At 42.7% G+C, this 26833-nt stretch overlaps 1 protein-coding gene across 3 annotated transcripts in view; it reads left to right on the top strand.

Annotated features, from left to right (window-relative positions):
• MTUS2 (microtubule associated scaffold protein 2) overlaps positions 1-26833 on the top strand; it is a 388026-nt gene that overhangs the window by 300787 nt on the left and 60406 nt on the right. Inside the window, exon 1 of one of the 3 annotated variants that reach the window (XM_027557499.1) lies at positions 21582-22051. The exons of the other annotated variants lie outside the window; for them this stretch is intronic. Within the exon in view, the coding sequence (XP_027413300.1) occupies positions 21998-22051 (54 nt within the window). The 5' untranslated portion in view covers positions 21582-21997. Of the gene's footprint in view, positions 1-21581; positions 22052-26833 lie in introns of those variants that run through there. 3 annotated transcript variants of the gene reach the window in all.

Raw genomic sequence — 26833 nt, 5'->3', positions numbered from 1 at the left:
CCTTTCAATGAACACCCAGAACTGGTCTCCTTTAGGATGGACTGGTTTGATCTCCTTGCAGCCCAAGGAACTCTTAAGAGTCTTCTCCAACACCACAGTTCAAAAGCATCAATTCTTCAGCGCTCAGCTTTCTTTATAGTCCAACTCTCACATCCATATATGACCACTGGAAAAACTATAGCCTTTATTTTTTATTTCACATATAAGTAATATCATATGATATTTGTCTTTATCTGACTTACTTCACCTAGTATGATCATCTCTAGGTCCATCAATTCATTTGTTGAATGAATTAATGGCATGGAAAGAATTATTACAAAGTGCCATACATTTTGGAATACACCTTTAAAAATGTAGCATTAGGATTGAAGATTGTGACTGTCACACTGTGCGTGGTACAGATTTGCCTTTTAAATGAAATTAAATTCAGGAAGCATTGTCTGTATAGCCACCATCATGCCTGCACGGAACCCAAAGAAGGAATCCAGGTCATTAGGTACGTTCTCAGTAGGTAGTGTGATGTGGAGGGCTTGCTTGTGGCGTCTCTGGTCAAAATACTTTCTCCAAATATGTCTGGAGAAATAGCACACGGGAGCCACATGTCTGCAGTCCCCCAAATCAAACGTTTCCAGGGAGATGCTAGGTCAGTGTCGAGGGAGTGAACTAGTTTTCCTTCTTGTTCACTCACCCTGAAGCAGCCCTCACTCAGGCCCTGGGGCAGGGGGTCGGGTGGGCAGCCTCTGTCTGGGACCTCCATCCAGTTAGGATGCTTGAGGCCAGTCACATCGAACCATGGTTTGTGTTCATTCCTGTTCTCCACGGCCATCATGTAAAAGCCAGCCCTGCTCCTTCATGCGTGACCACTTCATCCCTTTTATGACTGGGTCTCAGGTTGAGTTTCCTAGAAGCATAGTCTGAGACAGGGATCTCAGAGCGCATGAATTATGGGGAAATGTGCTCCAAGAAAGCCCATAAGGGAATAAGGGAAATGGCAGGACTGCTGGACCAGGCTGAAACTCATGATGAATGGTCCCCGAATCTGTGTCCCTTCAGACCTTGCAGATTCGGAGACAGCACACAACCCTGGGTGTCTCTCCGCACGTGCACCCTTTTCCAGCTCAGCACATGAGCCGTAGCATTCTGGGGACTGTCACTGCTCCTCCCACCCCATCATCACTGGGGCTTGGGGGTGATGCACTCCAGAATCTGTCCTTGGACTTCCCAGGACTACTTCTGGGACCACCCACCTTATGTCCATCTCCCTGGCAGCAGAGCTGAGACAGAGACTGGGGTGCACAGGATTTATCAAGGGTGTGCTTTTCAGGAAGGAACCATTAGGAAAACAGGGCAAGAAACTGGGGGCAGCAGTTGAGCCCGGGGGGGACTTCGGTGACATCCAATCTTGCCTCTTCACACGGAGACTCTAGGACATCAACCACCCCCAGTATTGTCCTGTCTGGAGGTAAAGAGCTTTAGGACAGCCACATCTGCCTTTTTCTAAAATGTTCTCTGCATTTCCTTATCAAGTAATTCTCTTAACTGTGCACATACCAACTCTTTCTCATGTTTTCACTCAGATCTCAAACTTCATCCTAGTTTGAGGCTGTGTCTGCCTTCTACCCCACCCTGCCAGTCTCAGCCACCAACCTCTGAAATGCTCTCATGACCACCACACCCAGCCCCAAGCATCAAAGACCTACAGTCAGGTGCCTGTCTTTGCTACCCCAACTCCTCCCATAATTACTGTAGGTTTCACCCACAACTGAGCTTCCCTGGGGCTCAGATGGTAAAGAGTCTGCCTGCAGTGGGGGAGACCCAGGTTCGACACCTGGGTTGGGAACATCCCCTGGAGAAGGAAATGGCAACCCACTCCAGTATCCTTGCCTGGAAAATTGCACAGATGGAGAAGCCTGGCAGGCTACAGTCCATGGGGTCACAAAGAGTCAAACATGACTGAGTGACTTCACTTTGATCCACAACTAACAACTAAACCTACAATTCTCAGACCTTCTGAATTCCAGACGCTTTTACTACTCCACTTCAGCTACCTGCTCCACGAATAGGCCCCGGGTCCTTCCTCAGCGAGAACCACTTTACACCCCGAACACTAAACTTGTCACGTGTCATTCTGACCAATCTGCTGTCCTTGCCCTGCTCTCATCTCTGACTCATGCTAATCCTCTTCTTCAGCATGCAGAGACCTCCCTCCAGTTTCTCGGGCCATCCTACTTCTTCCTCTGTGTGGGGACCCTTTTTATCTCTATTCCCTCCATGACCAGGTCCTCTTGGCTACTAGAAGGCGAGTCCCTAGACCACCAGCATTGGCACCGCCTGGGAACTTTGGAAATGTTTAGTATCAGGCACCATCCCAGACCCCCTGAGTCAAAGTCTGCATTTTCACAAGGTCCCTGGGTGATTTACATGCACGTTAAACCCAAGAGTGTTTCTGCAAGCCACTCTACCTGTGGCTTCCCTAGCTGTTGTCCTGCCAGACCCACCCAGCACAACTCCGGTCACACGAGGACACTGCAACTTGGACACTCCCAGTTAAGAGCCTTGGCCAGTCTGTGCCTCCAGTCATGGTTGAGCAGTAGGGGCTATTGCTTATCAACCCTTTAATCTGTTTTGTCATCTCTAGTTTCAGCAGCTTTTCCAAATGCTTACCATTTCCTTCGGTTCTGATTCAAACCCCTACTCCCCTTTATAAATTAAACTAGTTTTTGTTAATATGTATTAGAGTGAAATATTTGCTCATGTTTTCCATCTCTTTGAGTATAATTGTTTTATTTTCTTAATACAGATCAGCACAATGTTTTTCCAAGAAAGAGAATTTTGAAATAGATATTAGAAAAAAAGAGTAAACAGAACAAAAATCACCTGTTTGATTGTGGTATTTATATATTTATACATATATGTTCTATTACTGTACTTCTCTGTGAGTTTGGTTTGTTTTATAATTTTCAAATGAAACTTAAAGATTGTGCTGGTGCAAAGAAAAATTTAAGAGTTTCCCCTGATCATTTGTACACTGGCCAGCCCACATGTCTCTCTCATTATACCACTTGCCTAATCTGAAAAACTGTAAGCCAAGAATTTAAATTTGATATGACCTTGGGTCCAAATAAAAGAAAAATGTCCCAAAAGGAATGCATTCTCAAACCAGGCCTCAAAGAATTCTTTCAGATGGAGTTCCAAAAAGAGGAGCATGCAATTAAAAAAAAAAACAAACACAAAACATGCACACAGAAAGTCCCATGTTAGAGTCAGCAGAAACAACAAACATCAGAACCGCATAAGGACTTTCAGTGTTAAAATGATCAAAAACAAAAAAGATATGCATGACGTGCTTTAGAAGAGGGTCAGTCCAAAATATGATTCAAAGACTATTAAAAATTACGAAGAATCAGAAAGAAATTCTCAAACTTGAACATACCCTCATTGAAATTTATAATAAAGAGGTCAACTACAGAAGAGATAATTCATGAAACTGAGATTTGAAGAAATTGTATAGAATGTAGCCCAGGAAGACAAAGAAATAGAAAATATCAAAGAGGCTAAGAGACATGGTGGGTAGAATGAAATAGGCTGACATATGTAAGGAGACTTTCAGAAAGAAAGGAGAGGATTAAGGGAAAGTGAAAGTGAAAGTCACTCACTTGTGTCCGACTCTTTGCGACCCCACGGACTGCAGTCCATGGAATTCTCCAGGCCAGAATACTGGAGTGGGTAGCCTTTCCCTTCTCCAGGGGATCTTCCCAACCCAGGGATCGAACCCAGGTCTCCCACATTGCAGGTGGATTCTTTACCAACTGAGCCACAAGGGAAGTCCCAAGAATACTGGAGTGGGTACTTCCCAACCCAGGAATCAAACTGGGGTTTCCTGCATTGCAGGCAGATACCATTCAAAATGATAATGACCATATGGGTCAAGGGAATAGAACAGACATCCCAGGGAACTATACCCACACACCTACAGTCAATTAATCTTAGACAAAGGAGGAAAGAATATAGGGTGGAGAAAAGACAGTCTCTTAAGCATGTAGTGCTGGGAAAGCTGGACAGCCAAGTCAGTTAATGAAGTTAGAACACATCCTCACACCATGCACAAAAATAGACTCAAAATGGCTTCAGTTCAATTCAGTCGCTCAGTCATGTTTGACTCTTTGCAACCCCATGAATCGCAGCATGCCAGGCCTCCCTGTCCATCACCAACTCCCGGAGTTCACTCAAACTCATGTGCATCAAGTCAGTGATGCCATCCAGCCATCTCATCCTCTGTCGTCCCCTTCTCCTCCTGCCCGCAACCCCTCCCAGCATCAGGGTCTTTTCCAATGAGTCAACTCTTCGCATGAGGTGGCCAAAGTATTGGAGTTTCAGCCTCAGCATCAGTCTTTCCAATGAACACCCAGGACTGATCTCCTTTAGGATGGACTGGTTGGATCTCCTTGCAAAATGGCTTAAAGACTTAAATATTAGACATGACACAATAAAACTCCTGGAAGAGAACATAGGCAAAACATTCTGATGAGCAATAATGACTAAGAATTTTCTCAGAATTAATAAATGACATGAACACTCAGACTTAAAAAGAATAATGATTCAGGATGAATACAAAGCAGCTCACACCCATGTGCTGCTGCTGCTGCTGCTAAGTCGCTTCAGTTGTGTCCGACTCTGTGAGACCCCATAGACGGCAGCCCGCCAGGCTCCCCCGTCCCTGGGATTCTCTAGGCAAGAACACTGGAGTGGGTTGCCATTTCCTTCTCCAATGCATGAAAGTGAAAAGTGAAAGTGAAGTTGCTCAGTCGTGTCCGACCCTCAGCGACCCCATGGACTGCAGCCTTCTAGGCTCCTCCATCCATGGGATTTTCCAGGCAAGAGTACTGGAGTGGGGTGCCATTGCCTTCTCCATCACACCCATGTACTGTGTGGCGTAATTGCAGAACACAAAAAAACAAACAGCAGATTTTTATAGCAATCATAGGGATAAAAAAAAAAAGAATAAAAAGGAGCAACACAGACTGGGAAGTAACTTTGCAGCAACAAAGATGGAGAGAAGACAGTAGAATAAAGTTCTGGGGAGAAATAACTGTCAGTTTCTGATAGTGAATTTGTCTTCCAAAACATGGGGAAAATAAGGACATTTTTAGACAAGGTTTACAAACTTTCATTAAAGAAACTTCCACATGACAAAATGAGAAAAAAAAAATCTCAGGTCTGATGTGAAAGAGGGAATGTTGAGTCTGGAAATGGATGTGATGTAAGTGTAAGTGGTTAGCATTTATTAAGAAGGAGGGAAGAACCCCAGTAAAACAGTTGGGGGGGGCAGTAAAAAAGAAATAAGGACATGGACCTTGCCTTTGAAGAGCTTATGGGTTAGTTGAGACCTTAAGAACATCTCTAAGAAGCACTGAAACGATACTCTTTTTTTTTTTTTTTGGAAAAAAGGAGATCCTGTGATATTATTATTAATACTGTGACATCTGTTCAGTAAACTGAAAAGTCCTAATATCTAATCAGAGCAGATAATCATCTCTCCTGGAATCTCTGAAATCTGGCCTTTTCCTCTTCCATGGGCTGAATGGAAGGTCATAGGATGACCCTTTGTCAACAATAGCCGGGTTTAAGGCTAAAACATCATCATCCGTTAGTTATTCATTCCTAGGAGTTAAGCACACTGTACTCCAGGAAATAGCATGCTTAGCAGTTCAGAGGTGCATCTGGTGTTTGGCAGAGTGGGCACGGGTATCGTTTTTTTTTGTTGTTGTTTTGTTTTGTTTTGTTTTTTGTTTTTTTTTTTCTAATTTTATTTTATTTTTAAACTTTACATAATTGTATTAGTTTTGCCAAATATCAAAATGAATCCGCCACAGGTATACATGTGTTCCCCATCCTGAACCCTCCTCCCTCCTCCCTCCCCATACCATCCCTCTGGGTCATCCCAGTGCACTAGCCCCAAGCATCCAGTATCGTGCATCGAACCTGGACTGGGTATCGTTTTTAAAATCTCAAATCTTACACTCTTTGCTATTGCTCAAAAGATTTGGGACATGCCAGCTGTCCACAGCTGCCTGCTTATCTTTTTTCCTTTCTATTGTTTGTCTTCTATATATTGATTTATGAAAAATTATATATTAGAGATTAAGCATTTTATCTGTCATAAGTGTTGCAAATATTTTCTTCAAGCTGTAGATTTCTTTGTACTTGGTTATGCTGTTTTTTTAACACACAGACGATTTTTGCTTTGCTGTATAGTCAAATCTGTTACTATTCCCTTTGTCTTAGGGGTTTGACTTCATACTTGGGAAGACCTTCCGTCCTCAAGATGATAATGATAATATTATGTATTTACCTCTGATACTTTGATAGTTTTAATTTTAATGTTTAGATCTTAAATCCATATGAAATTTGCTTTGATATGTGATTTGAGGTAGAGGGGTCACCTTTTTGCTTTTCCACATAAGTTGCCTGTTGTCTCCGCACCACTGATGGAGACTCCATTATTTCCCATGGACTTGAAATGCCACCTCTCTTAGATCACTGAGTTTCCAAAATGTACAGAATTCTGTGTCTGACTCCCTTTTTTCCATAGATCAATTTACCTGGGCCAGACCAAACTGTTTTATTTACTGTAGTTTTATAATAGTGTTGATAGAAATAGAGATATCAAGCATTTCCTCCTCATTATTATTTAAAAATTTTTTTTCATGGATATTCTAAGGCATTTTCTCCTTCTGTTGAATTATTACAACAACTTGTCAAATTTGGTGGGGGGGAAAGCTCATGGGATTTAAATTTTAATTGCCCCAGATTTAGAGATTAATTTGAAAAGAATTGATATCCTTACAATACATGCTATGCTAAGTTGCTTCAGTCATGTTCAACACTTTCTGACCCTGTGGACTGTAGCCTGCCAGGATTTTCTGTCCATGGGATTCTCCAGGCAAGAATACTGGAGTGGGTTGCCATTTCCTTTTCCAGGAGATCTTCCCCACCCAGGGATCAAACTGGTGTCTCTTAAGTCTCCTGCACTGGCAGGCAGGTTCTTTTACCACTAGCACCACCTGGGAAGCCCCTCACAATATAGGATCATTCAATCAAGAACAAAAAATGGTATTACCTCATTTATTCAGGAATTGAGTTTGTGTGTGTGTATGTGTGTGCACACACGTGTTTCTGTGCAAATCCCCATGTGTGTGCTTAATCACTCAGTCATGTCTGACTCTTTGAGACCTCTTGGACTGTAGCCTGCCAGGCTCCTCTGTCCATGGGTATTCTCCAGGCAAGAATACTGGAGTGGATTGCCATGCCCTCCTCCAGGGGATCTTCCCAACCCAGAGATGGCTCATCTGAGCCATCAGGGAAGCCCAAGAATTCTAGAGTTGATAGTCTATGCCTTCTCCAGGGAAGCTTCCCGACCCAGGAATCAAACTGGGGTGTCCTTTATTACAGGCAGATTTTTTACCTGCTGAGCTATCAGGGAAGCCCACCAGGCTCCTCTGTCCATGACCATAGCCCTTTTTTGTATTGGTTCTGCACATTTCTAACTATTAACTTTGTGCATGGGTTTGTTCTTCTTTCAACTTCCTGCCAGCAACTACCTGTATAAGAATTACCTATGATATTTGAGTGCCTTTTGATTATATCACTATGCTTGGTACCCAAACTCCATAATCTTGGCCCCAACACATTTGACCATCAACTGAGACAAGAACTCTGTCTTGTAAGAGTGTCTGCTTGAACCAGCCAGAGCCTTTCTCTTAGGGGTGTTGTTTTTGAGATACAGTAATAGAATCAGCATAGGCTTCCCTGGCGGCTCAGATGGTAAAAGAATCTGCTTGCAATGCAGAAGACCTAGGTTCGATCCTTGGGTCGGGAAGATCCCCTAGAGGAGGGTATGGCAACCCACTCCAGTATTCTTCCCGGGGAATCCCATGGACAGAGGAGCCTGGCAGGCTACAGTCCATGGGGTTGCAAAGAGTGGGACACAACTGAGCGACTACCCCAACACACAGCAATAGAATCAGCAGAGGTGGTGGAGTCAAGAAGCTGAAAAAGAGAACGTAGTAAAGCCAAGAGGCAGGTGATTTTACTTCATCCCTCTCTGGTCCTGATTGCTTCACAGAGGGAGCTACCTGGAACACCAATAACCATGTTCTTTCCCTCTTGAAAACCTTCTAGCAGCCCTTCAGGGTCATGGGGTCAACTAAATAAAGAGCAGGCTCCTTGATTTGAAAGTCTAGGCCATGATTTGGCCCCTGCCTGCGTCCCTGGCTTCATTTCTCTCCACAGAGGTCCCATTTTAATATTGTCCTTAAAGCTGCAGGAGGCTTCCACCATGGGTGGGCCACATCCCATCAGTAGATCCAAAATGGCCTTTTACTACAAAAGGTCGAGTACCAGAGAATTCTTTCTGCCTGGCTGCCTTCAAGATGGCTCCTCAGCTTTTTCCTGCCTTCACACTCTATATTGATTGTGGAACTAAGTGGGTTTTGATCTTTCTTTAAATCCTGACCAAGAAATCTTCAGTTGCTTTCATATTTCCAGGAATTGTTCATATTTTCAAAAACCCAGCGTATATTTCAACAAAAGAGTAAAATCACCGGTTTTTCTGCCACTGAGGAGTAGCTTAATGTTCTTGGGGAATTTGTGACTAATTAATTTCATTTGAATAATCAGCACTTATAATCATGTTAAACAGCTACAGCTTAAGCATTTTGATTTGCTTCTTAAGTAATCTTACCAGAACCTGTACAAAATTTTCAGCTCTAATATTGACAACCTGTTCTTTAAAAAAAAAAAAAAAAACTATTTATTTATATTTGCATTGGGTCCTTTGTGCTGGGGCTTTCATTTTAATGGTACTACATTAAATTTATCAGTGAGAGCTGACATCTTTATGATGCTGAGTCATCCTTATAAGAATATGAAATGTTTTCCATTTGTCTAAGTCTACTTTTGTGTCTTTCCAGAATAATTTTTTTTTATGTTTTGCATATTTTTGGTAGGTTTATGCCTACATACTTAATCTTCTTAGTTGCTATTGTAAATTGGGGTTTCACTTCAATTATTTCTCTAGTTATTGTTTATGTGTATGAAGGATATTGACATCTATCGGTTAATTTTATATATGGCTGCTTTGATGAATTTTGGTACTATTTGAATCGGTTTTATCATTAACCATTTATTTTATAGAACTTTCCAGTTACACTATTATATCAAGTAAAGATATAGCTTTGCTTTTTTACCAAATCTTTTGTCTCTAATTAATTTATCTTTTCAAATTGTGTCAGCTAATATTGCTAACATACTATCGAATAAAAGTAGAGGTAATAGATACTCTTGCCTTGCTCCTGGTTTGACTGGAAATTCAAGCCAGGAAATCTAGTATTTCCACATTAAGTAAAACAATAGTGTTAGAACAAAATTTTTTTATCATGTTGACCAGATCAAATTTACCTTGTCAATTCTTATTTTCTTGAATGCTGTTAATAATAATTGGTATTGAATTTTTGTCAAAGACTCAGTTCAGCATCAGTGGAGATAATTAATTATCAATATTGATTTCCTAATATTGAAATGACCTTAAGTTAATAGAATAAATCTCAACTACTCATGGTGTATTATTTTCTTAGTGTGGTATTGGATTGCATTTGATGATTTTTTTTTTCAGTCCTTTTGTATCCATATTCTTGAGTGATGCTGGATGGTCAGCAAGTTTTTCTTTTTTTAACTCTCTTTGGAGTCTTCGTCAGATTTAGATATTAAAATACTCAGTTTGTTAAAGGAATTAGGATATTTTCCTTTATTTTTGTATCAGTATTTTAAACTAGTTTTCTATTTACTGCTATAACAAATCGCCACAAATTTAGTGCTTTAAAACAATACAGATTTGTTACCTATTTGTTGTAGAAGTCAGAAGTCCAGGGTGGACCCCACTAAGTTAAGACTGAGATATTAGCAGGCTGCATTCACTTCTGGGGGTTCTAAAGGAAGCTCCTCTTCCTTCCTGAACCAGCTTCTAGAAGCCACCTGTAGTACTCGATTTATGGTCTCCTTCCATCTTCAAAGCCAGCAGTGCTGTTTCTCTTACCACGTTTCTCTGAAATTGCCTCTCCTGCTCTCTCCCCAACATTTAGAGATGCCTGTGATTACTTTGGGCCCCCTGGATCAGTTCAGTTCAGTTCAGTCCCTCAGTCGTGTCCGACTCTTTGCAACCCCATGAATCGCAGCACACCAGGCCTCCCTGTCCATCACCAACTCCCGAAGTTCACTCAGACTGATGTCCATCAAGTCAGTGATGCCATCCAGCCATCTCATCCTCTGTCGTCCCCTTCTCCTCCTGCCCCCAATCCCTCCCAGCATCAGAGTCTTTTCCAATGAGTCAACTCTTCGCGTGAGGTGGCCAAAGTACTGGAGTTTCAGCTTTAGCATCAGTCGTTCCAAAGAAATCCCAGGGCTGATCTCCTTCAGAATGGACTGGTTGGATCTCCTTGCAGTCCAAGGGACTCTCAAGAGTCTTCTCCAACACCACAGTTCAAAAGCATCAATTCTTCGGCGCTCAGCCTTCTTCACAGTCCAACTCTCACATCCATACATGACCACAGGAAAAACCATAGCCTTGACTAGATGGACCTTTCTTGGCAAAGTAATGTCTCTGCTTTTGAATATGCTATCTAGGTTGGTCATAACTTGTCTTCCAAGGAGTAAGCGTCTTTTAATTTCATGGCTGCAGTCACCATCTGCAGTGATTTTGGAGCCCAGAAAAATAAAGTCTGACACTGTTTCCACTGTTTCCCCATCTATTTCCCATGAAGTGATGGGACCAGATGCCATGATCTTCGTTTTCTGAATGTTGAGCTTTAAGCCAACTTTTTCACTCTCCACTTTCACTTTCATCAAGAGGCTTTTGAGTTCCTCTTCACTTTCTGCCATAAGGGTGGTGTCATCTGCATATCTGAGGTTATTGATATTTCTCCTGGCAATCTTGATTCTAGCTTGTGTTTCTTCCAGTCCAGCGTTTCTCATGATGTACTCTGCATATAAGTTAAATAAGCAGGCTGACAATATACAGCCTTGACGTATTCCTTTTCCTATTTGGAACCAGTCTGTTGTTCCATGTCCAGTTCTAACTGTTGCTTCCTGACCTGCATACAGATTTGTCAAGAGGCAGGTCAGGTGGTCTGATCTCCCTATTTTAAGGTCAGCTCATTAGCAACCTTAATTCCTTCTTGCTGTGCAGCATAACATAGTCAAAAGTTCTAGGGACTCTGACAGTAGACATCTTTCTGGGGAAGGAAGGCATTATTCTGCTGCCATCATCTTCAGTGCTCTAGAGCACGTTGCAGAACACTCCATCTGTCAGGTCTTTAAAGGTTTGAGAGAAGACAATGGTGAAAATATCTGGGCCTGATGTTTTTGTGGGTGTGGTAGTTCTTTAATAATTGTTGCTGTAACCTCTGTGGAAATTTGCTCTGTTTAAACGTTCTCCAATGGGCCCAATTTTGGTAATCTATATTTATTTAGAATATTATCCATATAATAAAGGATTTCAAATGTGTTTGTATAGAGGCCTGTTAACGACTTTTGATTATTTTTTCTGTTTTCTTCTTGTCATTTCTTAGTTTATTTGTGTGTTCTCTCTTTTTCCTTGCTCAAGTTGGCTAGTGGTTTGCTATTTTGTTAACTTCTTGCAGCTAAATCTACTGGTTTCCTGTTCTCTACTTCATTAATTTCTGCTTTTGTCTCTACTTTTTCATTCCTAGTGCCTTTTCTTGGTTGGCTTTGTTCCCATTTTCCAGTTTTTTCCAGCTAGGTATAGAAGCCATTGATTGATATGCTTTCATTTTTCACTTATGAAAGCATTCCCTGCTATGAATTGTGCTCTCATAACTGCTTTAAAAATATCCCATATTTTAGGGATTTTGCAGGTTTTAGTGGTTTTTAAAACTTTTTAAAATTTCAGTTTGTGGTTTCTCTTTCATCCAAGAGGTGTTTAATAGGAGGCTTTCAAAAATTTTCAATAGATGACCTTTTTGTTTTTAGTGTTGGTTAATGATTTCCACGTTCATTTTATTTGTTAATAATCTCTACTTTCATTGCATTGTGATCAGAATGTTGTCTGTCTTATTTCTAATTCTTGGAACTTACTGATGTTTCTTTATGATGAGTTTTTATGAACAGTTTAAAGGCTCTTGATGAAAAGATATATTTGCTTACATTATCAAAATACAAAGTTCAGTATATACCCATAAGACCCTCCTAATTAATTCTGCTCTGCTCTGCTTGTTTGTCCGCCTGACCTGTCTTGAATTAAGAGTGATAAATCTGCTTCATAAAGTTGGTTACTGTGTTATTCTAAGTATAGACATTCATAAGTGTTTTATCTGTATTATAAATATGGCTTTGGGCATTAAAAAGTACCATTCTTTGTTCATTTTAGGCTTGAATTCTTATTTGTTGACTATCAAGATTGCTACTCTTGCTTTCATAGTGTTTTCATTTTCCTGGAATACCTTCATCCATCCGTTCTATATTTTATCTTGCTGAATCATTTTGTTTTATAGATCTCATGAATATAGCATATAGTTGGGTCTCACCTTGTGAGCTGAATTGAGGATCTTTTTTCTTATCGTTGGTGAAATTAGCCCGCCATCCTCATTGAGACAGCTGATATGCTTGGTCTCAATTCAATCATAATGTTTTACAGTTATATCTGTTAGGTTCTACTTGCTGTGTTTATTTTCCCAAAGCTGTTAAATCCTTGTTCAATCATTTTAAAGAAGAGAATTAAGGAACATTTCATTTTTATTTTAGTGGTTGCCTTTGTACTTTCATCAGGGTCTTATCATCTGTGGAGAGAGAGAGAGAGGAAAGTGGTAAGGTGGTTGTGAGAGTCCACTTTCTCCCATGCTTATGTAGTGAAGATAACAATGGATAGCAGCCCCTTTACCATCTTGTACTTCTTCAGAGCTCCAAATCCAAAAAAGAGTCCAGGTGGATGTCAGAGCGGTTCCTCTGTCTTTGCTTGACGTTATCTGTGCAGATGGACCCAAGGATTAGTGTCCTGCAGGGGTCTTAAGCCCCCGACCCCACAAATGTTAGAGGGACAGCTGTGTTGTTGCGTATTAGCAGGTCTCTATGCCCTGAAGTTCTTCAACTTTAACTGGGGTGAGTCCGCTCAATCTTTTTTTTAAATATTTACTTTTATTCATTTTATTTGGCTGCACCGGCTCTTAGTTGCTGCATGCTGGATCTTCAGTTGCAACATATGGGATTTAGTTCCCTGACCAGGGATTGAACCTGGGCCCCCTGCATGGGGAGTATGGAGTGTTAGCCCCTGGACCACCAGGGAAGTCCCTGAGTCTGCTCAATCTTTCATGTATTTCTGCAACATGTCCTGGTACTTACTGTGTGTCTGGTCCTGTGCTAAGTGATAAGGCTCTCATGGAGCTGGTAACCTTGTTTGGGAAGATAGACAGGTCAGAGAATTGTTTCATTGCCAGGGTGAGAAGGGCTACAAGGGAGGAGTAGAGGTTTCTGGGAGAACTTAACCTGGTTGAGATGCTGGGGGCTTGTCGAAGCAAAAGTAAGAAGCCATATGCTGAGATCAGTAACACATCCCTCACATTCCTGCAGTGATCCTGGTCCGCTCTTGGTGAGGCTGCTGCTTCACCGCAGTATAGTAAGAAGGGTTAGAGCGCTGCGGCAGACACCTGGATTGGTCCAAATCCTTTCATCCTTTTTCTATAATGGCCAGTCAGTCACATTGCTGATTAATATTCTGCTTGTGGTCCACAGTGACCACCCTTCTTACCTAACGTTTGTCAGATAGACAGACACACTTGGTAGCTTTGCCAACTGCATACCATCTCAGTATCTGATTCTATCAGTTATCCAATCTTGTCTAGCTTATTTATCTAGCTGTTGCTGCTGCTGCTGCGTCATATCAGTCATGTCCGACTCTTTGTGACCCCATAGACGGCAGCCCACCAGGTTCCTCTGTCCCTGGGATTCTCCAGGCAAGAACACTGGCGTGAGTTGCCATTTCCTTCTCCAGTGCATGAAAGTGAAAAGTGAAAGTGAAGTCGCTCAGTCGTGTCTGACTCTCAGCGACCCCATGGACTGCAGCCTACCAGGCTCCTCTGTCCATGGGATTTTCCAAGCAAGAGTACTGGAGTGGGGTGCCATTGCCTTCTTCCTGTTTATCTAGCTAGTAAAGATCATGTTGAATTTCACTCCTCTTACAAGAATAATCAGCTCTTCTGAATATAATGCAGAAACCTAATGAGGACCTCTCTCCTGTAGTCATCTTATTCACTGACTTAAAAAGATAAAAAAAAAAAAAAGAGATACTGTCAAAGACTAACAAATGAAAAACAAAAAAGATTGTCATACCTAAGTAGCAGCCTTCCTACTCTGCTATTACAGAAAGGTGACATTTTTATAGTTCTCTTTTGACAAGCATCTAAAAACAGAATAGTATATATGTCATTTGCTTCTTTTTTTATATATACCCTTAATATTCTAGATCCTGGTTATTACATCAGAGGTGTTTCAGAGCATCTGTTATCTGTATGCAAATGATCCTAACCATCAACTATTTCCAGTTTAAAGAATTCTGGTTTGTATTTTCCCTTTCCAGCCCGTTCTCACCGCATTGAAATCTCTAGATGGATTGTGTTTGGTAAAAACTACGCATATTTTCCTGGCGGCTCCGTTTACAAAATCCAGCTCAGGAGCTCACATTTTCGATGCATGGAAAAAGGAGGAACAGGGACAGTGGAACCAAAATAAACAGATGGTTGCCTTGACGATCCGTAAGAGACTCTTTCATGATCGTATTTCATGGTTTTCTTTTGAAATACATAGTGAGATAGACAGTTTTTATCTCGTTGACTTCCTGCCAGAGGCCCCATGGCTGAGAAAACACCTCTGCCAAGAAGCCACCACCACTGAGTCCACTCTGGCGAGGTCCTTCCCACATCACTTGAGGAGATGGTCACGGGGCCCTCATCCCCAGGCTGGTGGCTGGTGCTGTGGGTGTGGACGAGAGTGAGGCTCAGCAAGGAGGCATGGTATTTGGGGGAAGACAAATGTAAACAATGATGATTGCATGGAACAGAATGTCATGAAATCACAGAGGAGAAAATTCACTCCAGTGGGAGGGTCAGGCAGAGGAGGTGAAGTGGTGGGACTGGGCAGGTGGGTTTGAGCACAGGGAGCCTTGGATCTGACAGGTGATTGGGGTGAGGGGTGGGTAAAGAGTTCCAAGTTCAAGGAAGACAGAGAAACAGGAATAATAAAGTTGACTATTTTAACAATGACTTAGCCTTTGATCTCTACTATGTCAATTTAAAGTTATTTGTACATAGGTTTGTAAATGTTCCTTGAAGAAAAAAAGAAAACCAGTACAGTAGAGGCTCTTGATTTAAGTTCTGAAAATGTGGGGCAACTTCATAGATGTGTTTGAATTTCCGTTTATATTTTTATATACCCACACGCCTTATCTAGATTATAGCACAAATGAAATCTCGGGTTTCCCTGATGCCTCAGTGGGTAAAGAATCCGCCTGCAGTGCAGAAGACACAGGAGACATGGGTTCCATCCCTGCGTCAGGAAGATCACCTGGAGAAGGGCATGGCAACCCACTCCGGTATTCTTGCCTGCAAAAATCCTATGGACAGAGGAGCCTGACAAGCTACAGTCCATGGGGTTGCAAAGAGTCAGACACAACTGAGCACACACATACCCACATCCCTTATCCAGATTATAACACAAACTTATAATTGTGTAAACCTTACAGATAAAAGCCTAGTGTTAAAGACATGGCTTTGGAGTCAGATCTGAGTTCAAGACCCTGCTTCGTCATTTCACAGCCTTAGGTACACTTGACCGGATGGATGTACAGTCTCTGAGCGTCATTTTCTCATCTGCAAAATGAAGACAATAGCAGGGCTTGTTTCACATTGCCTTCACATGGCCCTGTTACATGAGCACTTCGCATGCAAGCATGGTGCCTGGCATCTGCTAATGATCAGTTAATGTTCGTCATTAGTTATTGCTGTAAAACATCGAGTGTTTGTGAGGTTTTCTCTAAAGAGGTATCCCAGTAGACCTTTCTGTAACCTTTCTAAATGTTTGTTCCTTACTCCCGTGCAAAAATAGCAGGGATGAAAACCATCTCAAGCTTTTTTATTTTTTTAAAAAATGATAGGATCTACAATTTTATTTTTATTTATTTATTTTCGGTTGTGCTGGGTCTTCGTTGCTGTGTGGGCTTTTTCTCTGCGGTGAGCGGGGGCCACGCTCTAGTCGTGGTCCTCGGGTTTCCTATTGGGGTGGCTTCTCTTTTGTGGAGCACAGGCTCTAGGGTGTGTGGGCTCAGTAGCTGCGGCTCCCGGGCTCTAGAGCACAGGTTCAGTAGTTGTGGTGCACAGGCTTAGTTGCTCTGAGGCATGTGGGATCTTCCCGGATCAGGGATCGAACCCGTGTCTCCAGCATTGGCAGGTGGATTCTTTACCACTGAGCCACCAGGAAAGTCCTCAGACTTTTTTAAATATTAGCAATCAAAGTGTCCCAGATTTCTTCAGCCTGCGAGGTCACAGCTTCCTGTTGTGCTGCATTACAGAAGTCTAACCCCTCATTCTGTATGCCTTCAAGAAGTTCAACCTTTTTATCAGATATCCATGCGCTAGGGGAACTCTAGAAAATTCTTATGTCAGCCTTTGGGTTGGCCATGTTATATAGTCCAGTTTATCTCCTCCAAAGTGAGTTTCACTGAGCATTTTTTCATGTATAAAGGACCGGAGAGAAGGAGTTGTCACTGTGTCATCCTGTCCTAGGACCCCATCCTGATTTATTCAGTGACTTTTTCCAGGGACGTTTTGTCTGTGGGAAAGACCACTTCCTTCCAGGGAAATCTCAGCCTCAAAAGACAACAGGCAACACCAGATTGTGACGTGTAATTCCCATCCCCAGCTAGAAGGAACCAGGGTGCCTGAGGGGAGGGATGGCTGGTCCCAGGTCTGTAGCAGGAAATCACCAAGATTTTTAGATAAGCCTAGGATACAGAACTGTGTCAGAAAGCAGAGAAGGGGGACAAATGAGTTGTGTCCAAAGGACACAGGGGCCAGTAAGAAGGTGCTCCCATTGGTCAGAGATGAGCATCAATTGAGCATCTAAAAAGGGTACTTGATTAAAACACATTGTATATATTAACATAAAAATAGGAGTTTATCATGATGCTTTGAAAAAGTGAGAGAAAGCAAATAACCTCATTGGGTACCACTAGGACCCCAAGTCTTCATTCAGAAAATTGTCACTTTTGTGAGCATTTATCCAGTCTTTCCTGGACAGCCTGTATTGCTGGGAATTGAAATTGCCCTGGTTGATGAAAAAAAATCTTCTCTTATAGAAAAATTCTAGCTAATGTAAAAGGGTGGTAGAATCACAACATCATGTTGTAACGCCCAGTGAAATCACTGATTCCAGTAATAATCAGTAACAAACGGGACTATCAGATGAGCCAGTGACGGGACACTTTGTGATGGAGGAGATGAAGCCATCACGTCTATACTGTAGCATCCCCGAAGATGGAACTCCCTGTGTGCTTCCGGACGGGATACAGGATGATGCCCACGAGGTCACATCTGAGGTATTGTTGCCCGGAATCTCACTCAGTCTCACGAACTAAATTTTATTGACAGGATTGTAGGAACAAAGCAAACAACATTGCAAGGAAGCACACTGGCAAGTCCAGAATGTGGGACAGTCTATGAGCCGAGCAACCCAGTTTCTGAACAAATCAATGGCTGGGTCGGGTGTGGGGAGAAAGGAAGGGGAGAGGAGGGCACTGCTGTCAGTACCGGAGGCAAAGAGATTTAACACCTAATACAACATGCAGACCTAGTTTGAGCCTGATTCAAGAAAACCAACTGTAAAAGAACTTTCCTTCAGAAACCAGGAAAATGTTGTTAGAGACTCGGCATTGGATGACAAAGAAATATTGTCCGTTTTTTTCGGGATTTTAACAGCATTGTGGTTTGTAAAAATGCTCAGAATTTTCACCAATGCATACTAAAGTATGTAGGGCTTGGCTTTAAAGTTCCTTAACCAGAAAGAAAGAAAGGAAAGGGACAAGTGAAAATAAAGTTTTAAATTTTGATACATTTTGACTGAATCTGAGTGATGGATATATGAAAACATTTTAAAAAGGGATTGATAAACCAATGTTCCAAAATCTTGGTAACTGTTGAACCTGGAAATGGATATAGGAAAGTTCTTTGTATTTATCCCTCTGTTTTTGAGTATGTTTACAAATTTTTTTAACTTCTAAAAAAATAAACACGGTGTAACTCTAGGACACTGGTACATTTCTCAAAATCTGGGTTGTTTGCTCTGAGACCTCATCACATGTGCCATTTGAGCAAAGCCAGTCCCCGGCCCCTTAGCACCTTCTATGCGCCAAGAAGAGAAGCTGAATCCATCTTTCTTTGGGGCAGCCTCCCCTCTCTTCCTTGTCTCCTATGGGCGCTGCTGGAGTAAGCACACTCAGACCTCACACAAGAATAAGCCATCATTTTCTAGGACAGTGCAATCTAAATCCTAATTTAGATGGAAACCATTTCTTCGGGTGCAGAAAGACAATTCTGCCTAAAGAAAGCCTTCTACATGTGGCTGTGGGGAGACGGTCATCTTCTCAGAACCTCCGTGTCCTGCTTCTCTGCCCACAGTAGAGGTTTTGCTCTGTCTTCATGTGATCAGATACCGATTGTGCAAGGACTGGCTATACCCGGGGGAATGCAGGCCACCACTTTTCTTATTTTTAATTGTGGTAAAATGCACATGACAAACCAGTTACCATTTTAATCATTTAAGTGTACGGTTTAGTGGCATTTGGTACATTGTGGTATAACCAATCTCTAGAACTCTTTCCATCTTGGAACACTGATACTCTGTCCCCATTCCCCCTCCCCCAGCCCCTGGCAACCACATTCTACTTTTTGTCTCTATGAATTTGACAACTCTGGCTACCTTGTATAAGTAGAACCATACAGCGTCTGCCTTTTTTGACTGACTTCTTTCACATAGTATAAGTGGGCTTCCGCAGTGGCTCAGATGGTAAAGAATCCACCTGCAATGCAGAATACCTGGGTTCAGTCCCTGAGTTGGGAAGATCTCCTGGAGGAGTGCATGGCAACCCACTCCAGTATTCTTGCTTGGAGAATCCCATGGACAGAGGAGCCTGGTGGGCTACACATCGTGGGGTTGCAAAGAGTTGGACACGACTGAGTGACTAACACTTTCACTTTTTAGTTTCAGTGTCCTTAAGGTTCATCCACTGTAGCATGTGACAGAATTTTCTTCCTTTCTAAGGCAGAGTAATACTGCATTGTATGGATGGACACATTCTGTTCATTCCCTCTGTCAATGGACACTTGAGTTGCTTCCACATCTTGGCTATTGTGATCAGTGCTGCTGTGAAGATGCGGGTACCAAGCCATCGCTTTTGCAATATAAGGTTTTTCTCTCAAAGTGTTGAAAGTCCCAGCAACAGTTTTCAGCCCAGGTCCTGTTAGCTCCTCTCTCTCTGAGAGGTCTGCCCAAGCTCCCTCCCAAGGAGGACAAGCCTGTGTGCATGCATGCGTCTGTGTGTGTGCATGTGTGCTAAGCTGCTTCAGTCATGTCTGACTCTATGTGACCCCATGGACTGTAGCCCACCAGGCTCCTCTGTCCATGGGATTCTCCAGGCAAGAATACTGGAGTGGGTTGCCATGCCCTTCTCCAGGGGATCTTCCCGACCCAGGGATTGAACATGGGTCTCTTATGTCTCCTGCATTGGCAGGTGGGTTCTTTACCACTAGTGCCATGTGGGAAGCCCAAGCCTGTGAGAGGGCAGCAGCTCTGTACCTCCTGACATCACAGAGCCAGGCAGTGGTCACTGCCTTCTCCTAATACACTTTGTCTGAAAACAATTAAAGGAATAGGTGCTGGCAAGATGGTGAACAGTGGAAATTCCATCCCTCACTCCTATTCCATTCCCCAAGGACCAACTGCTGTTGGATGAATGGCATTTTTTCCAGTGGCTTTGTACTTGATTGTAGACATATATTGTACAAATGCATATGTGTGTATAGTTTTGCTTTGTAGTTTATAAAAGTATTATCTCATGAAACAATGTATCACAATTCCATACGATGGATAGGTGCTGGATATCCTCTGTATATACTCTTGTATATTTGTATATAGCCTCTGCATTTACTCTTGTGTATTTGTTGTTGTTCAGTCACTTAGTTGTGTCTGACTCTTTGCAACCCCATGAACTGCAGCATGCCAGGCTCCTCTGTCTTTTACTATCTTCCAGAGTTTGTTCAAACTCATGTCCATTTAGTCAGTGAAGCTATGTAACCATCTTATCCTCTGCTGTGGCCTTCTCCTTTGGCCTGCAGTCTTTCCCAGCATCAGTGTCTTTTCCAGTGAGTCAGCTCTTTTCATCAGGTGGTCAAAACATTAGAGCTTCAGCATCTGTCCTTCCAGTGAATATTCAGGGTTGATTTCCTTTAAGATTGACTGGTTTGATCTCCTTGCTGACCAACGGACTCTCAAGAGTCTACTCCAACTTATATATGTGAGTGTCATTGTTGAATAGAAGCCAATCTGTTGGGTCAAAGTGTATGTACGTTTAAAATCTTAATATAAACAGCCGAAAGAATTATGTCAGTTTACTTGTTAGCGTTAAAGATTTGAGCTTATTCTTTCAAGTTTAGGGCAAACGTTCTTGTCTGTTCTTATTTAATCACTGGATATATCCTTGACCTCTCTACAAGCAAATCTAAATAGCCTGTGCTACTCAGTTAAAATCTTCTTGGAAAATCTCAAGTTAGTAAAATTATCTAATTTTAACTGTTTTCTGCTTACTGTCTTAGGCAGATTTGATGGGCAAAAATGTAACTGTATATTTCTGCAGATGGTAAATTTCAGGATTGGTCCTTTGAGGTATCAGGAAGTCTGAAGTTAATTTTATAAATATATGAATCTCTTGTTTTAAGGATTACACAAACATATTTTTAAAATACCATGTCTCTTTTGAAATTAAAAAAAAGAAAGAAAGAAAACCCTTCACTTCACCCCCTTCCCTTTTTGATTTTCAGCTGCTTGAAAAATTGCGGATTGCCCAGAAAGATCAAGTCCTCTAAGACTTTTATGCTGATATGCCCAGGAAATGTGTTTGCCCCACACCCCAAATTTAATTACTTAAGCCACTTGAACAGTTTGTGACTGTCAGCCCAGACAAGTGATTTCACAATTATATTTCAAATATAAAGATTTCCTCCAATGAAGCAGAAACTGTTCTTGGCACACACATTTGAAAGGGAGCGATGGGGTGGTTCCCGGCCAGGCAACGATGCCCTGAGAGGCGGGTTGCAGGGAGGAAAGGCCATCTACATCGCGTTGAAAAATATTTTTAATTCTCAGGGAACACAGAAAGCCAGTATTGGAGCAGAGCTGCATCTCTGCCAGCCCTCTGCGCGGTCCTCAGCCCGGAGCATCCCTGGACGCCCGGCTCTTTTGTGTTTCCTGCGTCCTCTCCAGGCGTGTCTGCGTCGTGCGGGGGAGGGTGGGGGTGGCGTGCCGGAGATCCCCTCCAGGAGGAGGGAGGCATCGGTACCTGCTTGTTATGCGACTATTGACTCGCCTCACGGGGAGGACTCCAGTGGCAAAGTGACCCTCCCCTCCGCCTGTCCCCTCCCTCCCTGGCTCCCGCCCTCAGTCTCCCCGCAGCAGGAACCTAACGCGGCCGCCCTGCGCTCCTCCTCCTCTTCTCCTTCCTCGGGCTCCCGGATTCCTGAAGTTACTAGGAGAAATAAGGGGACCACATGGAAGTTGTGACAGCTCCCAGCGGCGCTCCCCTCTCTCCTGAGCCATCACCTCGCCTTAGGGATTACCCGCTGACACGCTGAATGAAGGAGGTCCCCCTGCCAGCCAGCCTGCCGGGATGGGCCACTGCTGCTGCAAGCCTTATAACTGCCTTCAGTGCCTGGACAAGACGGTACTTTGCCTCCCACACCTGCCCCTCCCCTCTCCTTCCAAAGGGCCAGCCGCCTCTGTCTCTGTCCCCCGCCATGGCATGTGTGTGCACTTGTCTTGTGAGTGGAACAGGATATACTGCCCTAGCTGGCAGTATACTTCCCTGTGCTGAGTCGTGAGCCCTGTTACTCTGCAGTGTCTTACATAATTGTGTTTCTGCAGCCTCCGATGTAACTGTTGCATTCTCCTGAAATGTTGAGGGCTCTGCTCCAACATCGTGAAATCCAAACTGCCAAGAAATCCTTGGAATATTCTGACTGCCTTTTAATGTACCTGCTAGAGCTGAGACATTCCAGGTGGGGGTGGGGGGGGAGGAGGAATTTAGATGAGCTAGACATGTTTCTCTTGGCCAACCGCTAACTTTGAAAGTTTGCCACTCTCTGTGACAAACAGCATCTATCCTTGTAATTTCTGTGCTTAAGGTCAGAGATGCAAGCCTCCCCCCAACTATCCCTCGTCTAGTTCTGCTCTCTGTATGTGTTTGCATTACGTAGGGATGCAGAACACAGAGGTGAAGACTTAAGGAGCCAGAGAGTCTGAGGGTGTGTTCCAGATTTCACTGGAAGGGAAATTCACAGCCAGGGGACGGAGACCAGAGTGTGAGCAAGCGCCGGATGACAGTTCCAACACAAAGCCTTTCTTTGCTATTGACATTTGACTGCGAGCTTGCAGAGGGATTCGGAGATGCTTTTAATTTCACAACTAGAAATGTACTGGCAAGAACTCTTGCCTCTGTGATATGTTTTATTATCACACATGTTTGGATTTCTCAAAGATGCATGAAATGGAATTTAGCGGGACGATGAAATTGCCTCCTTTCTACTTGTGGGCGTCAGTTATATAGCTTGAGGTCTAGTGTGTGACCAGGTGAAGAGAAATAAACGGCTTAATATAAAACTCATTAGAAGGAGGTCACTTGGGAAAAATTGGTTACTAGTTCTGTGGGTGAACTCTGACCCAAAGTAGAGTTATACACCACCTAGGAAAATTAAACTGATACATTAAAAGTCACCTGTTCCTTCTTTTCCAGTAGAAATGACTATCTCAATGGGATTGGTTTTTGCCACCAAGACTGAATTAAAATATTTATGTACACATTTATGTGCTTTAGACAAATAGAAATATGCAGCATTTGTACTCAGTTTTCTGCATTTGAATCCAACATTGAAGTGATTAAGCCCTTTTTTCAAGAGAAATGGTCACCAAGTGGTTTTGAAGAAAGCCTTGTAACAGTAATAATTATAGAAGGGAAGGATATGCTACATGTACAGCAGTATTATAATGTTCGTATTTCTAAGCTCTGATATAAAAGTTTTAGAAATAAAAGCTGGTTACCTCATGCGAAGAGTTGACTCATTGGAAAAAGACCCTGATGCTGGGAGGGATTGGGGGCAGGAGGAGAAGGGGAAGAGAGGATGAGATGGCTGGATGGCATCACCGACTCGATGGACATGAGTTTTGGTAAACTCCGGGAGCTGGTGATGGACAGGGAGGCCTAGTGTGCTGTGATTCATGGGGTCGCAAGGAGTCGGACATGACTGAGCAACTGAACTGAACTGAAAAGTCTTTTTCAAGAAAATATATTTTAAAGTGAATCCGTCCTCCTTTTTTGTTTCACATCAAGTCCTTGAAAAATATTATCCCTGTGTCAGTCTTTAAATTGGAGATTTTAAGAAAGATAAATGCTGTTTCTTCTCTTTAGCAGTGTGATGTAAGTGACTTTCGAATGTTTTAGCTTTGAGATGTCACACTTAAGGCTAGTTATTCTTTCCTAATGAAAACTTGCACAGAACTTTCAACTTTCTCCTTAAGCTTACAGTGACATTTCTTGCTGTATCTTTGCTATATTTTAGAATGATATGCCCATTGCAGGTTTTATAGATGTTATGTCCATAGGTGCTTATCTCAGGGATTAGGGCTTTCCATTCTTAATTAAAATTTTTGTTTTATTTAGTTACCCACCTTTCAGCATAACTTCCTAAATGGTATGCCAGAATTGGTAGTTTATTCAGTAGTTACCTGTTGGGCCAGGCATGCTACTTCTAGGACTGTTACGGGATTCCAGTCCAATCTCAAACTCTGGAAATTAGTTTATTCTTTAAATTCCACCATAAAATCCTGTAGTCTGCTCATCAGCTCTGACAATCCCAGGATCAACATGAAAGAGACCTGATGAAATGGTCATTGAGTTGTTTCTGATTACTTCAGCCCATCTTGTTGTTGTTTAGTCGCTAAGTCATGTCCGACTCTTGTGACCCTGTGGACTGTAGCCCGCCAGACTCCTCTGTCCGTGGGATTTCCCAGCCAAGAATGATGGAGTGAGTTGCCATTTCCTTCTCCTGGGGGTCTTCCTGACCCAAGGATCGAACCTGTGTTTCCTGCACTGGCAGGCGGATTCTTTGCCACTAAGTCACGAGCGAAGCCCTTAGTCCATCATAATAAGCCTTAAAAAAATAAAAGGAACATCCCTTCCCCCACTGACCCATACTGTGTACAAATACAAAATAGAAAACTTTATTTTGCGAAGCAAAAATGCCTTTAACAGTTGCTCCTAGGGTGGGCAAAGATGTTCTGAAACATCTTTAAACAATTAAAGAGACCTTTAGGTAATCAGTTTCAGAGGTGGGCTAAGAAATAATAATCTTAAGATGATTCTTTAACATTAATTTATTGGGAGGAAGTATGGAATTTTGCCTGGAGTATAAAATGCATGAAAAGTTTGTTAAATGAACAAATGGTTTTTAAAAGTTGATCATGCCTAAGTATTTTAAGTTTAAAAACACGAGTAAAAGCATCAACAATATTTCTTGCTGGTTTGCTCTGTGCCCAGTTATTTTGGGGACTAGCAAAGAATTCTTAAAAGGCACAGCCTGCCCTATGGAGTTTACCAGTTATTTGGTTGTATTTCCACCTTTTCCAGAGAAAATGCGAGTGGGGCAGGCAGCAGTAACACATACAGGGCAATAAAACCAGTAGAGCGAGACTGAAATATCGTTAAGTGAAAGTTATGTGGTCCTTACCATTCCTGTTTCTGGAATCCAGTGAAAGGAGAAATCAGTGCTGGAATCAAAAGCAAGGTTTCTTGGAAGAAGTGGATCATGACTTGCATGTTGAGGAATGGGGTAGAATTTTGAGAAGGACAGTAACTCTAAGCAAAGGGAGCTGGAGTAAAGATGTTTTAGCCCACGTAGGTGAAAGGTGAGAGTCAATATTGGTACATACAAGCTCATAGGGAGTGTGGGGAATGTTTACCAGGCTGAAACCCAGGCTGATTTTTAACTTGAGTTAAGAAGAGATAGGGATCCATGTTGGGATTTGAGCAGGAAGCCAGTCTGTAGAGAGACTCATTCCACAGGTATCTGTAAGGGAAAGCTGTGACCCATGAAGCCCCCTGGGATGCCCAGATGGACCCCCAGGAGTCCGTCCACCGGTGTATTCAGTGTGGTCCAGGCTGAAGCCAGCAGCTCTGCACATACAGACACCTCCCAGAGCTGGTCCTTCTTAGAAACATTGAGTTACTAAGGGAAATCAACTAGATGTACAACTAGAATGCCAGCCCGTTTTTTAACAATAAGAACTATAACTGACAAGCAAATGAATGCTTACGAGCCTGATTAGACAGGTGATTTCTTTTTAGCGTCAAAGTCTAGCTTCATAAGAGGTAGTTGATAAGGATGGAGTCTGAGTCAACAAGTTACTTAGGCATCCAGTGCCCTCAGGTCTCATTACCCGCCCTGCCTGAGATTACCAGGGAGGCTGTGTGATGTGTGACTGTCACTGGCCCTGGTGACCGCCTCTTCCAGGCTGCCACAGCTTTGCTTCTTCTACTACATATCCCCCCGCCCCACCACACCCCCTCTTCCTGCTTCAGATACAGTCCTGTCCCTTTCGGGCTTACTTTGCATATCTCTACCCTGATGTTTTCTGTGTTGATTGTCATCTCAGAGGCTAATCTAACTTACCTTTTCTCTAAATTCTTGGGAGGGGTGTGAATTAGGGGAAGGCACCTCACTGCTTCTCCCAGCTACGCTTAGGTGATGGGACAGTAATAAATTTGGGAAGGTCATTAAAAGAACATAGAATCCAGAAAGGTCAAGAGACTTCTTCTGTGAGTCATAAATGGGTGAAAAAAAATCATGGTTCTGGCTAATTTTCCTTCCCTCTGCTTGCTCTGGAATCCAGAAGTTTCCAGCCTTACTCCTCTGAGTTCACAGTTCTTCTCCTTGAGGCCCCTGAGTCTTTGTCCTTCCTAACTGCTCCTTGGTAATCCACATGTGGGCTGACACCCCCTGTTAACTGCAGCCTCTTAGGTAAGCTAGATGTTTCCCAGCTACCAATGCCCCAGCATGCATGCATACTCAGTCATATCCAGCTCTTTTTGACCCCATGGATTGTAGCCTGCCAGGCTCCTCTGTCCATGGAATTTCCCAGGCAAGAATACTAGAGTGCAGTGCCGTTTCCTCCTCCAGGGGATCTTCCTGACCCAGGGATCAATTTAGCATCTCCTGTGTCTCCTGCACTGAGCCACCTGGGAGCCCAACACCCCAACATGCACAAGGGCAAAGGCTGGAATGATGCATCTTGGAATTTCATCTGATTTCTTGGGAAACCAGATATGGCCTTGCTCATTTTCCACACGAGTAGACACTGACATGTATTTAAGAATATTAAACATGAATGATGCTTTCCCTTCAGCCGGTCTGTATTAAATTTGATTTCCAAGTAGAAAAGCAGACATAAAATA

The sequence above is a fragment of the Bos indicus x Bos taurus genome, chromosome 12, assembly GCF_003369695.1.
Source record: "Bos indicus x Bos taurus breed Angus x Brahman F1 hybrid chromosome 12, Bos_hybrid_MaternalHap_v2.0, whole genome shotgun sequence".
NCBI classification, from domain to species: Eukaryota; Metazoa; Chordata; class Mammalia; order Artiodactyla; family Bovidae; genus Bos; species Bos indicus x Bos taurus.
Note: the sequence above shows the minus strand (reverse complement) of the source record. Positions and strands in the feature narration are given on the sequence as shown.